At 41.9% G+C, this 17,767-nt stretch overlaps 1 protein-coding gene across 1 annotated transcript in view; it reads right to left on the minus strand.

Moving 5' to 3' along the window:
• The window catches only part of HACD2 (3-hydroxyacyl-CoA dehydratase 2), an 89,949-nt gene extending 72,442 nt beyond the window's left edge, over positions 1-17,507 (minus strand). Inside the window, exons 1-2 of the mRNA XM_082839604.1 lie at positions 17,314-17,507; positions 14,662-14,779 (exon numbers count right to left, since the gene is read on the minus strand). Of these exons, the coding sequence (XP_082695730.1) occupies positions 14,662-14,779; positions 17,314-17,468 (273 nt within the window). The 5' untranslated portion in view covers positions 17,469-17,507. The remainder of the gene's footprint in view (positions 1-14,661; positions 14,780-17,313) is intronic.
• Between the last annotated feature and the right edge of the window lie 260 nt (positions 17,508-17,767).

Here is a 17,767-nt window from a genome sequence, read left to right on the forward strand (position 1 = left end):
TAGAGCCTGTGCTCCACAACAAGAGAAGCCACCACAATGAGAAGCCCATGCACCGCAACAAAGAGAAAAGCCCACACGCAGCAATGAAGACCCAGTGCAGCCAAAAATAAATTAAAAAATTTTTTAAATTTAATTAAAAAGTAAATTTGCCTGCCAATGCAGGGGACATGGGTTCGATCCCTGGTCCAGGAAGATCCCACATGCTGCGGAGTGACTAAGCCCATAGGCCGTAACTAGTGAGCCTGTACTCTAGAGCCCATGGGCCCAACTGCTGAGCCCACGTGCCATGACTACTGAAGCTCACGCACCTAGAGTCCATGCTCCCCAACAAGAGAAGCCACTGCAATGAGAAGCCCATGCACCACAACGAAGAGTAGCCCCCACTTGCCGCAACTAGAGAAAGCCCGCACGCAGCAACGAAGACCCAATGCAGCCAAAAATAAATAAAATAAATGAATTCATTAAAAAAAAAAAAGAAATTGAATGAGATCCCTGCATTTCACGAGTCTCCATTAACTTAAAGTCTGAACAGGAATCTCAATCTGTTCCATATTTTCAATCAAAAATTTCATTGCTTTTGCAGTTATAACACTGTTGCACTGAAATCCTTTTCAACTAAATATGCAAGCTGGAAATGCTATAATGTTTACAGAACAGAATGTGCAGAGTGAACAAATTACTCAATTATTTTGAGATGATACCTTTATTTCACTTAAGCTCCCTATTCATACCAACTGTGCTAGGTAGAATCCTAAAGATGATTCCCTAAGATTCTTGTACCTTGGTTATCCAATCAAACACTAAACAAGGTACCACAGGGCAGGAATTTTGCAAATGTAATTAAAGTCCGAAGTCAACTGATTTTAAGGCACAGAGATTATGTGGGTAGGCCTGATCCAACCAGGCCAGCCTTTTAAAAGCAGAGTTTTCTCCAGCTGGTGGCAGAAGAGGAACTCAAAGATATTCAAGGAACAAAAGATATTCAATATGCCATTTCTCACTTAGAAGATGGAGGAGGCCATGTGCAGGGACTGGAAAGCAGCCTCTAGGAGCTAGGAGTGACCTCCAGCTGATAGCTAGTAAGGAAATGGGACCTCAGACCTACAACCACAGGTTAAGTGGATTCTGTCAACAAGCTGAATAAGCTTAGAAGCAGACTCTTTCCCAGAGCCCCCAGATAGAAGCCAACCCAACTGACACCTTGATTTCAGTCTTGTGAGACCCTGAGCAGAGAACCCAGCCAAGCCCAGTTTCTGACCTATAGAACTGTGAGCTAATAAATGAGTGTGGTTTTAAGCCACTAAGTTTGTGGTATTTTGTCATGCAAGAGAAAACTAAGACAATGACCTTCTAACTTAATAAGCTTTTTGTTTAATTTCTCGTGAAGATTTTTTAGTATGAATATGTACTACAAAACTATCAATTTATATTTGGAGAGGGATCAGCCCATGGTATATACAAAAGTCAGGGGGAATACAGACCTCCACTGCGTTGGACTGTCTCAGACAGCGCAGGACATCTACTTATAGCACCCCCATTCATTGTGGCAATCAAAATACCCTCTCAGTTTTCTAAATCGCACTCTAGAGGGGTCACACTGCTCTTGCTGAGATCTACTGAGAATTACTGAACTAAAATAAGCATACCTCATTCAGAAGACTTGCCATATTCAAAATCTCCCTTGAAAATATGTCACAGTGCTAATGATCCAATGTCAGCTGCTAGGAGTGTTCACGCGGTTGAATGCTCCCCAATGTGTCTGCCACCAGTGTCTGTGTTCTCTGGGTGAGCCCCCCTTCCCCAGCCTCTCCAGGAGACTCCCCAAAGCCAGCAGGAGACTGGGGCATGAATGGAACTGGTAGAATTTGTACACAGGCAGCCAGGCTCCAGAGCTGGTGCTCTTAACCACTACATATATTATTGATTTTGAGATCTGTGCCTTACAAACCATAAATATTCAGAACTTTGAGCAGTACATTTGCTTTTCTCCTGTGTCTGGAATGAGAGATAACCAGAAGTACAGATTTAGACTCATTCATGAGCAGTTTCTAATGGTTTAGCTGGATGGTTAGGGACTTGGAAGGAACAGGATTGGAAGACAGAGACAAGGAAAGTTGGGGAAGAAGTATGTGGATGGATCTCTTAGAATGGGCATAGACATTGAAAATATTTGTCTCACATGAATGCTCACCAAATGGCATCTACTGTAAAGGAGACTCTTAATGATGGTGGACAAAATGATGGACACTATTAACGTCAACTAGACTCTTCCCAGCCATCCCAGTGTTTCCTCAATAGACCCATGAAGAAATTGGCCACGTTAACAAGAATGGAGGCTACGCATGGGCTCAACAACATGAACTTCCTCTTAGCAAGGCAGACCTGGTTAACCCTACTGCTGAGCGCCTAATCTGCCAATAGCCGAGATCAGAATTCAGTGCTCTATAAAGCATCATTTCCCAGGCGGACAGCACACAACCTGAGGGTAGGTCGATTACATGGGATTTCTTCCACCAGGGAGGGAGCAGACATTTGCCCTCACTGGAATAAACACATACTCTAGATATGGATTTGCCTTCCTTGCCCACAATGCCTCTGCCAGTGTCGCCATCTATGAACTCACAGGGTGCCTGATCTGCCATCATAGCATTCTACAAAGTATTGTGTCTGATCAAAGAACTCACTTCACAGCAAAAGAAATACATACATCAATGGGCTCAGGCCCACTTGCTCTTAACCACATATGCCATCACCCAGAAATGCCTGGCTTAGTTGAAAGGTAGAATGATTTACCGAAGACTCAGTTATGATGCCAACTGGGAGACAGCACCTTGAAAGAATAGGGTTCTGCCTTACAGGACGCAGTTTATACTTTGAATCACAGATGCGGTATTCCTCATCACCGTATTACACAGGTCCAAGAATCAAGGGGAGGAAGTAGGAGTGGCTACTCTCACTATTACACCTATTAACCCACCTAAAGAATTTCTGCCTTCCATCCTGGCAACTTTGAGCTCTACTTGTTTGGAGAGCTTAGTCTCCACAAGGTTACTGGTTGCACCAGGTGACAACAATGGTTCTACTGAATTGGAAGATTAGACTGCCATCTGGCCATTTTGGGCTCCTTATTCATGCTACTGCACCAAGAGGCAAAAAAAGGGGGTTTATCTATGGATGGAGTGGTCAATCCTGATTGCCAAGGGGATATCATGTTGCCATACACAATCGAGGCAAAGCAGACTATATATGGAAGCCAGGGGGTTCTGAGGCACCTCTTAGCATTTCCAGTAGTAAACGTTAATGGAAAACTACAGCAACCAAAAAGAGGCAGAATGACTAAGGACTCAGACCCCTTGGGAATGAAGGTTTGGGTCACTGCTGTGGGTAAGGGAAATATGGAATGGGTAGTAGAAGAAGGAAGCCACAGGTATCAACTATAACCTCATGACCAATTACAGAAAGAAAAACTGCAAAAAAAAAAAAGGCAGTAAACATCTCTCTCGAACCCTTTCCATTTCCACCCAGTGGCAATAGCTCATTTTAGTTTCAAAATTCAACCTCAATGTTGAATGTCATCTTTCACAATAGGTTACTTCGAAACATCTTTTTTGTAAAAGTTTCTAAGATTTGCACTAAGGAAATTAATTTTGTAAGTTACCAACAAGTTTGTTCAGTTTCATTTTTTAAAAAGACTTCCTTTTTTTTTTTTTTTTTTTTTTTTGCGGTACGCGGGCCTCTCACTGTCGCGGCCCCTCCCGTTGCGGAGCACAGGCTCCAGACGCGCAGGCCCAGCGGCCATGGCCCACGGGCCCAGCCGCTCCGCGGCACGCGGGATCCTCCCGGACCGGGGCACGAACCCGCGCCCCCCGCACCGGCAGGCGGACCCCCAACCACTGCGCCACCAGGGAAGCCCAAGACTTCCATTTTTTAACGAGTAGTTTTAGGTTCACAGCAAAACTGAGAGGAAGGTACAGAGCTCTCCCATTTACCCCCTGCCCCCCACTCAAGCACAGCCTCCCCACTATCAAAATCCCCAACCAGCGTGGTATGTTTGTTACAACTGATGGACCTGTACTGACACATCACTGTCACTCGAAGTCCGTAGCTGAGGGTTCAATGTTGCTGTTATACCTTCTATGGGCTTGGACAAATGTATAATGACATGTACCCACCGTTACAGTATCATACAGAGTAGTTTCACTGCCGTAAAAATCCTCTGTGCTGTGTCTATTCACCCTTCAGTTTCATTTTTAATCCAAGGTAAAATAACAATAACAAAGTCCAAAAAAGAGTAACAAGTCTCAAGAGGAATACGAACCCAAGCAGCTTTAGTTCATGGATTTAACATCATTCAGCTATAGTAAGTCCCAATTTCTGTCTTTCAATTCAAAATTCCACATTCTTGGAGAAAAGTCTGACCAGCCCAGTTTGGGCCAGGTGTGCAACCCTGGATCAGCGAGCTGTGGCCTGAGAGGCAGAGTCAGGGATAGAGATGCAGCTGGTATGGGTCTAGTGGTAGAACTGTGAAAATTTCCAGAGAATAAAACCCCCTGAGCTGGGCAGCTCCACAAAGCATGTCTACTACACTCATGTTATGGAGAGATCTAGAACTAATTTGGGTTATGTTTACCAGTATTTGGTTAGTTTTGAAAATTATATGTATTTATGATTTCATCTTCTTTTCTTAAAACTTACCTATATAATAACATGTAGCCTTGAAAGACATCGATATGTTATCAGCAGTTATCATTAGCTTATGACCGACATGTTTTTTCTTCTTTATGTATATCTGGGTTTTGCTACAATGAATATATAGCACTTATGTTATAGATGATTATGATTAGAGGCAAACGCCTTTCCCCTCTCCTCTGGCTTCATGAGAAGGCTTTTCTTCCAAATATTTCTGGTCTCTCTCCACCCATTAATCACTTTACTTGGGAAAGGAAGGATGACACATCTGATCAGTAAATTGGCAAGAATGGGGCATGCGTACCTCAGCTCCAACCTAGGGCTTCCACAGAGAACCCCAAGCTCTCTGGTTTTCTCCATGCGGCCCTGGCCCCTGCTGCCTGGGGGAGGCAGAGTCTACCTCTGGAGTTCAGTTAGCAAACCTGCTTGACTTGCACACTAACACACAGCCTCCCACTAGGCCTTTATCACTAATAAAGGTGATTTTTTAGGGTCCTTATACAATTTGAGTTATTTCCCAATGTTCAGAACATAAGCAAGAAAAAGAGGGTATTTAGTGCGCTCTCTCAAAGGTTTCAATCCAAACATGTTTTCAAAATCCTTTTATATCCATTTTTGAAGGAGGAAATAGATGAAATTTCCTTAATCACTGTTACTTTTTCTGTCACTTAATCTGACCTTTTTTGCTGTATTTGGCTCTATAATTTATTAATTCATTATCTGCTTTATTTTCATTTTCTGACTGTGAAATGTTGAAGCCCCACAGCACTTAGAACTGGAAAAAAAGTGTTAAGGTCATCTAATCCAGAATATTCATTACAGAGAGGTTGAGACCAAGTGGCACAGCCAAGTCTTAGTACCCAAATTTCTTGTCTCCAGTGTTCCTTTACATATACTGTGACACTTCTCAAGTACAATTCTATTTTTACTTCTTTAGCCATTTCTGCCAGCTTTTCTATGATAATCATTCAGCCATTAATAAATTCCACCAACATGTGTCTACCATGTTCCTTCTGCGTGACAAATTGTAAATGCGCCAAGTTTCTCTTTGGCTTCTGCTCTGAAACCAACTTTATCTTAAGCAGAATGGTCCTGTTTTTCTTGTATGCTTGGTCGTGGAAGGCTGGTTTGTCCTTTAGTAAGCTTACGTCAGTCTTTTACAGGCAACAGATTGTTGAATTTTGCTTTTTAAACGAGTAACCACCATCCTACTTTTTTACTTTGATAAAATTAATGAGTCTACTTGCAAAGACATCAAAAACAATGCATTTGTGTGTAGTCAATCATCCTATAAGTTTATTGTTACTGCTGCTGTCTTTTTAATTTAACAGATGTAAAATTCTGTACTTCATTTTAAATCAAAAGATAACCTATCTAAGCTGTCTATTTTCTTCTTCTTTCAAAGAACTTTTTTTAAAAATAAATTTATTTATTTATTTTAATTTTGGCTGCATTGGGTCTTTGCTGTGTGTGGGCTTTCTTTAGTTGCAGTGAGCGGGGGCTACTCTTCGTTGTGGTGTGTGGGCTTCTCATTGCCGTGGCTTCTCTTGTTGCGGAGCACCTGCTCCAGGTGTGTGGGCTTCAGTAGTTGTGGCACGTGGGCTCAGCAGCTGTGGCTCGTGGGCTCCAGAGTGCAGGCTCAGCAGCTGTGGCCCATGGGGCTCAGTTGCTCCGCAGCATGTGGGATCTTCCCAGACCAGGGCTTGAACCCGTGTCCCCTGCCTTAGCAGGTGGATTCTTTTTTTTTTTTTTTTTTTGTGGTACGCGGGCCTCTCACTGTTGTGGCCTCTCCCGTTGCGGAGCACAGGCTCCGGACGCGCAGGCTCAGCGGCCATGGCTCACGGGCCCAGCCGCTCTGCAGCATGTGGGATCTTCCCGGACCAGGGCATGAACCCGTGTCCCCTGCATCGGCATGTGGACCTCCAACCACTGCGCCACCAGGGAAGCCCAGCAGGTGGATTCTTAACCACTGTGCCTCCAGGAAAGGCCTCAAAGAACTTTTAAATCTCATTTTCCTAATTCATTTTTGTTTTCTATTATACTTTATTACATATTTATTACATATTATATCTTTCCTTTTTAATTTAAAGATTCACAAAGTGATATGTAAATGCACACTAAAGTATATAGAATAAAAAGCAGAAATTCCCTTGTATTCCCCCCAAATACCTCATCCGTCCTCAGAGGTAAGCACTAGTAACAGTTTGATATGCACCCTTCCATACCTTTTCTAATATCTGCAATTTGCTTTTTTTTCTTTTGATTTTCCTAACCTGAAAACATCACCATATTTTAATAATTATTCTCATTACTTTTGTCTTATGAATTAAAAAGTTTATAAACTCTGTTGTGACCTAAAATTTACATCACAAGGTTTGTCTTCCTTTGCTTTCCCTCCTTCCCACTTCGTTCTACCCTGGGAGAATCTGAAATATTTTATGAAATTACATGTGGATACCTTGCAATCTGTATGACGGTCTAAAGCTATGCTGTCAACGCAGTAGTCACTAGCCACATGTGCCTATTTAAATTTCAGTTAAAAGTAAATAAAACTGAAAACTCAAGATTTTCAGTCTCACCTGCCCCATGGGCTCAACAGCGGCTAGTATATCAGACAGCACAGATTTGGAATATTATCGTTGCAGAAAGTTCTTCTGCACAGTGCTAGTCTAAAGAATTGGTTAATTTTATTGGACTTCCCTGGCGGCACAGTGGTTAACAATCCGTCTGCCAAGGTCGGGGACACGGGTTTGAGCCCTGGTCCAGGAAGATCCCACATGCTGCAGAGCAACTAGGCCCGTGCGCCACAATTACTGAAGCCCGCACGCCTAGAGCCCATGCTCCACAAGAGAAGCCACTGCAATGAGAAGCCCGTGCATCGCAACAAAGAGTAGCCCCTGCTCGCCACAACCAGAGAAAGCCTGCATGCAGCAGTGAAGACCCAACGCAGCCAAAAATAAATAAATAAAAAATAAATTTATTAAAAAAAAAGAATTGGTTAATTTTATTTACTTATATATCAGTTAAAAACCCTTTGATAAGGTTCTTTCAAAGTTCTATTATTTTGGTAGGTGTTTTCAAAATGTCTCCATCTGTAGGAAATTGCATGGTCTGTTATTCAGGAACCTAATGCTGTCTTCTAGCTTCATATGAATCTTTTTATTTTTCAAAGTCTAACGTCCCAAGTTGTTTTACTATTACATTTTAAGATCTCTTCTCTGCTAGAAATCACTTATCTTTCTTTTAAGTTTAAAAATTTAACAAATAGGTGCCCAGGAAGGGAAGGGATTTTTTTTCTTGAAAAACAGTGCCTATGTACAACTCCATATACTCTCAATAACCGCACTGAGAGGGGCTTTCCGTTCTGAATAGTTTTCTAGAATTTTTCCTGATTGTCTTTGAGTTATACTTTCCAATCTTTTCTACTTCTGGTAGCCGTACTTTTTGACAGGTTGTATACCCTCATTCTGTTTTCTAGATACCTTGGTTCTACTATACTATTCATCTGTTAAGTTTCACTACTTTCCTGTATATTTTGTTTTTCTGTTTTATTGATAATCATTCATGCATTAGCTAGTCCACCAACACATAGTATCTCTGATATGCCTGGCACTATGTATTTTGTAATGTTCTTTCTGACATTCAAATAGTACACTCTAAACAGTCCCAATGGTTTCTGCTCTGTAATCTGTTCTAGCTGAGACTATAACTAGGAACTCCTGCCCTTCTTGAATCTTCAGTATCACTTATTTCTCTGCACTGTGGCCTGCTTCCTGCCCTGAACTGCCACCATTGACATTTTTAGTTCTCTTTAAAAAAAAAATTTTAGCACACTCTTTGCTATAGCCAATACCTATCTTCTCTGAATACCGTATCAATTTGCTTCTATTTGCTTGAGTTGTTAAGCAGTGAGGCCTGTGTGGGTGGACTCCTGTTTCCCACAGTCTCCCTCTTCCCTTCTAATGTTGTGACACTTATTAATTATACCCAAGTTCTATTTCCCTCTGGTTTTCACACTGTTTCTGAAGCTGGTTTGTCTGGGTTTGCTGTCATTCCCGTTTGTGTCAGATAGCTCTACTATGACTTGTTCTGCTAGCTTTTCAGAAGTCTCTTTTAGAGGGCTGGTTTCTCAAAACAAGTCCTCAGAATAAAGTTAGTCTAAAATGTGCATATAGCTTGTGTTTCAGAAGTTCCTTTTTAAAATTACTGAGAAATTAGCATGTTTCCAAAAGGAAGAAAAATATTACAGATGATGGTTATGTCCCCAGATGAGTTCAGAAAGGCAAAGTTAATATATAATGTGCCTAAAGTATTAGTAATATCACAGAACCCAACCACCTAGTATCTCTGTGGGAAAAAATCATCCAGTAGTTGAGGCAAAAAGACAAAAACTGGCAGGGAGACAAGATGGGAGCCCTCTTCCTACAAATTCTTAAGATTTTGCTATATTTTAGAGAAATATCCAAAATCAGTTTCCTATTATTTCATTAAAGGATCTGAGGAGAGCTGTGGCGTGAGGCATGAGAATTAGACCAGAATACAGAGATGGGGCTTAGAAAACAACAAAAGCTGTCTTCTCTCCTTCACTGCTTCTCCAGAACCAGCTCTGCCATTTCAGACCCAGTCCTAAATCAACTCTAGGAAAAGATAACAAATGACACTATTTTTCTTTATTTTATTTTATTTTTCGGTAGATAAGAGGGTTCCAAGCATTAGAAGGAGATGGAAGAGAATAAGAAGGAAAGGAGGTGCCTGTGGTCCATTAGATATTCCAAGATGGACGGTGGCAGGTAAATGATACTGAACATATGTACTGATGTACATGTGTTGAAGATGGTCTGTATTAGTCTCAACAATTAATGTCTCTGCAGAGCAGTCCTTAACCTACTGGAATCCTCACTGTCAATCACAGAGGCACATCCAATTACGAGTATTTGAAAATGTCTTTGCTGCAATTACATTCTTATGTTAACTAAATATACTTAGAAATCCAAATTCTCTTAGAAATAATTTTAAAGCGCCATAATGTAGGATCTTTAATTTCTAAACTTTAACTCAGTTCTTAACAAAGCTGGAAAGATAGTCTGTCCTTATCCATGAACACCATGGACCCGAAAAAAAGAATAAAGTAAAAAGAAAATTTATCCGGCTCATTATAGATGAACAGCAATTTTTTTTTTTTTTTTGCGGCACGCGGGCCTCTCACTGTTGTGGCCTCTCCCATTGCGGAGCACAGGCTCCAGATGCGCAGGCTCAGCGGCCATGGCTCACAGGCCTAGCCGCTCCGCGGCACGTGGGATCTTCCCGGACCGGGGCACGAACCCGCGTCCCCTGCATCGGCAGGCGGACTCTCAACCACTGCGTCACCAGGGAAGCCCTTGAACGGCATTTTTAAAAAATTGAGATATAATTCACATATCACAAAATTCACTTATTTAAAGTGTACATTCAGTGATTTTTAGTTATGTTCCCAAGGTTGTGCAACCATACCACCATCTAATTCAAGAATATTTTCATCACCTTAAAAGGAAATCCTGTACCCATTAGCAGTCCCTCCCCATTCTCTCCTCTCCACAGCCCCTGGCAACCATTAATCTACTTTCTGTCTCTATGATTTGCCTATTCTGGACATTTTGTATAAATGGAATCAAACAACACATGGCTTTTTGTTTCTGGCTTCTTTCACATAGCATGTTTTCAAGATTCATCCATGTTATAACAAGTACCAGTAATTCACTCATTTTATGGTATGGAGATATATTTTATTTATCTATGAATGGCATTTTAAAAATATACTTTTGCTACCTACGTTAATTAGCTCTCAGATTCAACTCAAGACACATTGTAGTTATTCACACACTGATCCCTTGGCCCACAAAGTTATCAGTATTTTACTTTCTATCAATTTATAAATCATCTCATACCTTATCATCTTCACTGTATTGCATCTCATTACTTTGGTAAATACTTCTTGGACTTAATGCCTAGCACCACTTTTCTATAAATTGTCCCTTCCCTCCAACTTCTATATGGTTAATGTGACCCTACTCTTGTCTACAGGTGATTGGTCCAGGAATAAGCACCTGATTCAAGCTGGACATATTAGGCCCTTTGCTAGGAATATGGAAATGGAAATAATATTGTTTTTAATTAGCTGCTCTCGATTGCAGAAACTACAATCTCAGGAGTTTTCTGTTACCATTGTCTGCCACACAGACTAAGAAACCAAAAACAAAACCCAGTCTGCAAGAAGAGAAGAATCAGAGAAAAAGAGAGAGAGACAATAGTAGAGATAAGAGACAGAGCAAGACCTCCTGGGTTCCCTGTGGTGCTCCAGTTCCAGATTCCAGGCCATTCCTCAAGCCCAGCTGCATCCCCACCCTTGGATTCCATGGGACATACTATACACTTATAATAAATTCCCCTTACAGTTTAAGTCAGTTTCTATAATCTCCAGCCAAGAGTCCTAACATAGTCATCTACCCAGTAAGATTTTAATGTCTTTACTAGCAAGGGCTCAACCTCCATGGCACCCATTACAGTGACTCAAACACATACTTATTTAACTATCACCCGTGGAATATTTTGAAAAACTATCTATAAAAATTACTCAAGACATTCTTGGATACGTATGTGGAAAAAAATTAGGATTTCTGTCTACTTTATTAAAAAGCTATATTATTGGGACTTCCCTGGTGGTCCAGTGGCTAAGCCTCCATGCTCCCAACGTAGGGGGCCCAGGATCAATCCCTGGTCAGGGAACTAGATCCCGCATGCTGCAACTAAAGGTCCCACATGCCGCAACTAAAGGTCCCGCATACCGCAACTAAAGGTCCTGAATGCTGCAACAACAACAGAAAGATTCTGTATGCCACAATGAAGATCCCGCACACAGCAATGGAGATCCTGTCTGCCGCCGCAACTAAGACCTGGTGCAGCCAAAGAAATAATTTTTTTTTTTTTTTGCAGTACGCAGGCCTCTCACTGTTGTGGCCTCTCCCGTTGCGGAGCATAGGCTCTGGATGCACAGGCTCAGCGGCCATGGCTCACGGGCCCAGCCGCTCTGCGGCATGTGGGATCTTCCCGGACCGGGGCATGAACCTGCGTCCCCCGCATCGGCAGGTGGACTCTCAACCACTGCGCCACCAGGGAAGCCCCAGAAATAAATATTTTTTAAAAAAGCTATATTATTGTATCACAAACTCAATATATCTTTGCACCCATTTTGCAAAAAATCATTTAATTTCCTCAGAAAGTCTTTCTGTATTACACTACTACATGCCCATTTACACTTGCTTAGTAAATGTTTTATATTTTTAAAAAGCAAAGTGTTATATCTTCCTAAGAAGATTTGAAGTTTCTTGAGAACAAGTAATCTCTATTTCCTCTTAAAGCGAATTCCCACAGAACCTACTAAAGAATAACCACACAGATTACTATTCAGAATATTCATGCAGAGATATAAGTGAGTAGCTGACCTCCCTGGACTCATTTTTTCCTCCTATAAACACGGTTTATTGTCAAGCACTAATAATTTCCATAAGGACAACTTATCTGTAATTAAACAACACTCAGCACATTATTATACTATGTAGGTTAGGTAGGCAATAAAACATTCCTTAATGGACGGCTCAGGAGATGCAGCTCTAGCAAGCCTGCTCTCTTGTCTCAGGTTGAGGGGTCTACTGCCATCACTGCCATCTACAAAGCTAATTCTCTGCACATCCCAGGGAGTCTTCATTCATTTTGCAGAGTTCTTTTCCCAAAATCAAATCCAGGATTTGTCACCTAATTGGGTCTTAGTGGGGATAACAGAGATAAAACCAGAACTCCAAAATATTTTCTTAAATCCCTATTAAAAATTTTATAGGGATAAATGCGCTAATCCCTCCAAGTCTAAGATCTGGCTCCTGAGTAGATTTTGCATCACACTATTTAATGTCACAACCTTCCCTAAGATATCCTTAAATTTTAAAAATTATACCTCTAATATTACCAAGTCTTACAGAGACAGAATCTCCTTTAAATTAGTAAATTATTGAAGTATTCCAGTTGGATACAACTTCTTACTATATCAAGCACTCAGGCAGTTTCTGATGGTCTTGACTCCAAACTTGGTTCTCTGTAGCTTGAGAACTGTGCTGGCCAAAGCTCTGACAGACAAGTGATACTTATTTACTACTGCCCCTTTCCCCCCAAAATTTAAGCCTCTAAGTTTACAATATGGCCCACACAAGGATTTGCTAGTCTCCTCAAACTCAAACTGTTAGGGCAGAAAGGAACTTTACAAATCTACTTCAAACTAATTATTTTACAAATGAGAAAACAAGGTGGACAAGAGATAAATGACTCGCGCAAATTCACAAAGTAAGTTGGTAAAACCAGCATGCTTAGAATAAGGGCACTCAGCCTCCAGCTGTACGTTCATTTCATCATACCATCTAACTTAAACATATAAGTATGGACAGTATTGAAATCTCTCTGCTTTCTGGGAGAAAAAAACCCAAAACCTACAACTTTCTGCTTTCAGAAATGAGGGTGAGGGCTTCCCTGGTGGCGCAGTGGTTAAGAATCCGCCTGCCAATGCAGGGGACACGGGTTCGAGCCCTGGTCCTGGAAGATCCCACATGCCGTGGAGCAACTAAGCTCGTGTGCCACAACTACAGAGCCCGCGCTCTAGAGTCTGTGAGCCACAACTACTGAGCCCGCATGCTGCAAATACTGAAGCCCACATGCTGCAACTACTGAAGCCCATGCATCCTAGAGCCCGTGCTCCTCAACAAGAGAAGCCACTGCAATGATAAGGCCACACATCACAATGAAGAGTAGCCCCCGGCCTGCCCGCAGCAACGAAGACCCAACGCAGCCAAATATAAGTAAATAAACTAATTTAAAAAAAAAAAGAGGGTGAGAGGTTGAGGTAACATCTCATTTCATGGAGATAAATGGTCTTTTCTTAAACAGCCTTCCAAATGTCATGATGGGCTTGGCCTAAAGGCTAGGTAAAATGAAACTGAATATCAGATCTTCTCTGCAACCCGAAAATTTTTCACCATAATGAACTATGGCAGCTATGGTGTGTGCCCAAAGCTACCTCATTCCCCCTTTTCCATTAACGAAGTCTACAGTCCCTTGGCCAGAAGTATGGGCATGTGTCCTAGATCTGACTAATCAAGTATTTCACATCACTGGCAAGAGTGATTGGTCTAGGTAAGACCAACCAGAATCCTTCCCTAACGCTGAAAAAATAAGCTCTCTCCCACCAGGTGGAGAAGGCAATCTGCAGTAGGAGAGCCTAAGACTAATATTCAAAGAGAAATAGAGAGAAGCAGTGATGAGAGATGGAAAGAGAGTGCTGCAACATCAAATCCTTTGATTTTGTAAGTTAACCCTATTATCTTTATCAACTACAGAAGCCAATAAATTTCCTTTTGCTTAAAATAATTTGAATTGCAAGTAAAAAATCCTATCATATACTTACCCCAGAAGACAGGACTGGATATATATATTACCCTTAATACAGGGAAATTAATAAACTATTGTTTAAAAAGGTTTTTGGAGGCTTTTAAACAGGCTCTACTATTTCTTATATTTATCATTCCTGACATCCTACACTCACCAACTTCACTGTTCCCATTATATGCCCGGTCCCTGTAAGTATCTGAGTTTGCTAACACTTCCCTAGGAAGTCCCTAGAATTTTTAAAAATCCTAATATAAGCTTGTTTCATTTGATTGCCAATAAAAGTTAAATGTAAAATATATTCCAGGTAATACAAGTTAAATGAGATCTTATTTATGTAGAATGTCAAAAAGATAAACCAGGTATCAACATTATACACGGCGTTCTACGAGGCAAGTTTTCAACATTTAAAGCAAATCCGGCAGAAACATGGCTACTTCAATATAATTTAGTAGCTTGTTTTTAATTTTAAAACAACAGAAATCAACAACAACAAATCTCAGGACCCACCTCCAATAAGGCTCCAGTTTGGAAGAATTTCAAAGGCTTTTCAATGGAATAATAAAGGCTATGATAGCTACCCTTAGCCAGGTATGCTCTGACCAGACCAACAGCTATAACAAGCCACCTAAGAAAAAGCAAAGAGAAGAAAAAAAAAAAAGTAAGTAGGATTATAATAGAAAGACGTGGCAATCATAGATATTACTAAAGGTGACCTCAAGATCTGTGTCCTAGGTTTATCAATTATCTCTCAAACGCTAAGCTGTATGCAATACACAGAAATGTTGCACCTCCAGCAGCACCCTACGAAGAGCGCTTTTTGCAAAAGCACAGTGGCACCTCACCCATCTGGAGCTCAGCTTTTTGGCAACCTTGCCCGTTGAGAACAAGACCAAAAGGAGGGAAATAAGCTAAATTGGTCCTTGAGCAGCTAAATTAGGTGCCAGGAAGTCCAAGACAAGAGAAAAAAACTATTAAAGGAAAATTTTAAATGCCCTGGGCAGTTAAAGGGTCTGTAATAACAACAGGGTGGAGAGATGTTTTAAACTATTTTTAGAAGTATCTCATTGAACATACCCCTACCTTAAAATCTATTCTTTTAAAAGACTGCAAATGACGTATGAATAAATGGTTTGTTTTTTAAAAAGAATAAAAGGTTTTTAAGCTGAGATTCCCAAAATCAATTTAGTAAAGAAAGCCAGATCAATACAAAACACAAAACAGGGAAGCACTTAGGCATATGGCTCTGAACTCTACATTTCTGTTCTACTGTCCTCCAAAATAAATTTCTCAGGCCTTGTAGTTTTTTATTTGTTAAGTTCCATAATTAAATGAGGTATATCATTATTAAGGTGTGTCTCCTTGAAGGTGCTAACATATTTATTTATGTGTAAAATCTTAACTAGGCAGTGGGGTATGTGGTCTATGTTATTTCTAGAAACTATCATACAAATACATCGAACAAGAATTTGTAAAAAAAAAAAGAAATGAATTCCTTAATGGTGTAACTGGTTCAGCATTTTCAGTAGCCTAGAAAAAAAGCTTACTTTACTGTCATATCCCCAACTTTTCTTCTGGTTTAAGATACCACTCCTTACCCTCCACCCCATTCTCTATGTTCATGGTTCAGGAATAAAGGCTTCTTTTCGTCTTCCCCAATGTATCTTAAAATCCCTCTTCAGTACAATGCTCTCATCAAAGCCCTTGCTAAGATGACAAGAATTTTTATATATAAATACACACATATGCACTGATGAATATTCTTTTAAAATCATTCTGTGACCATTTATGTGATAAAGAAAACGTGCATCTGTAATATGGCTTCTAAACCCAGAACTACTACTAACAAGTTCTGTGACCTCAAGTCAAGCAAGTCACAACTTCTCTGAGCCTAGGTTTCAATACTGGCTATTTCTAATACTAGCCATAAAGCCTATGATCCTCTCAAGATGTGTTTGTGTGTGTGTGTGTGTGTGTGTGAAAAAAGCAAGGTGCTGAAATGCTAATCATTAGCATTCATATTTTTAAAATACCTATGTACACATATTTGCTTGTATCAGTATCTGAAACATAAACAAAATTATCTGCCTTCCAGGGAGGAAATCTGGGTGGAAGGGAAGGTAGAGGGAAGATTTTCACTGTATGCCCGTGCATACATTTTCAATTTTGCACCTGGCCAATGTATTATCTATTTTAAAAATAAATAAAACTGGATGTTCATTATACAGTTCTTTCAACTTTTCTATATGTTTGAAAATTTTCATAATAAAACGTTAAGAACTTTTTTTTACAAATTTATAAAATTTAAAAATATATAAGTCTCATCCTGTGATCCTTGTCATCAAAAATCATGGGGTCAGAGAATTAGAGGAATCTTGGAGATCACCTAGCTAAACTCTTTAGTTTTTACAGATGAAAAAACGGATGTCTAGAGAAATAAAATGATTTATCCAAGATCACACAGTTAGTGTCATAACTAGAACTAAAAACTCGCTGCGACAAGGGATGGACTGAAATAAAGGAGAAACAAGAGGGGGTAAAATCTGTTTCCAGGGTCTATTCCGCTTCTCCCCAGTAACTCTGCCTTCCATCTCTAGTGTCTTCCCCACCTCAATCCGTCCTACAAAGTCTAAACTCACCTAAAGCACAGGACTGCTCATGTCACTGGGCAAAAACTTTGAACGCTGTTCCACTACCTTTCCCATTAAAGTTCATCCTGGATTTTGAAAACAGCCGCCGAAACAAATGGTCAACTCTGCAGACACGGCTCCCTCCACTCCCTTTGGGGAGAACAGCTCGCCATTCGTGACTTGCCGCCTGGGCTCTCAGCGCTGCAGGATAGCCCGGCACAACGCCCCTCAGACATGGACGTGTGGCTAGCCCATACGTCCTCCCAAGGCCCTCCGGACCAGCGCCTGGGCAGCCTCCCCCGAGCCCCCTTGGAGGACTGGAACTCCAGCTCGGTACCTGGGAACTTGCTCGACCCCCAGCAAGCACCCAGGCGGATTCAGCCTCGACTGCCCCCGGAGCCCAGGTGCCGGGGACCGGACTCCCGCCACCGGGGCTGCGCTGCGCGCGGCGGGCCACCCGGGCCGCTCCTCCTGCCGCAGAGCCCCCTCCCCGGCCAGACTCTCTCCCCGCCTTCCCGAGCCCCAGCCTCACCCCGCGGTCATCACCACATTGTAGATGACCAGGTACGCCGTGGCCAGAGGCCCCGGGCCCTTTTTCTTTCGCGAGCCGCTGGCTTCGCCGGCCCCGGCCCGGGCCCCGCCGCCCCCATTCCCTTTCGTCGCTGCAGTCGCCGCGGCTGCCGCCATATCAAACGCCGGGAGCACGCTCTCCTCGCGCGAACACCTCCGCCCAGACTGGCCACTGCGAGCGGGGTGGTGGGAAGGACAAGGGAGAGGCGGGGCCGAGGCCGCGGGGCGGAGCCAGGGACAGCGCCCACGGCTGCCGCCATCTTGGAGGAGGGCAAAGACGCTCCCGGCCCTCCCGCCCCTCCGCTCGCCTCAGTCGCCACCGCCATCGTGGAACAGGGTAATCACCGCCGCTTTTGCGCTTCCGGTAATAACCTCCGGCGCCATCTTGGATTAGGTCAATGTTGTGTTTGGCCTTA

Source organism: Leucopleurus acutus, assembly GCF_964270905.1.
Source record: "Leucopleurus acutus genome assembly, chromosome: 5".
NCBI classification, from domain to species: Eukaryota; Metazoa; Chordata; class Mammalia; order Artiodactyla; family Delphinidae; genus Leucopleurus; species Leucopleurus acutus.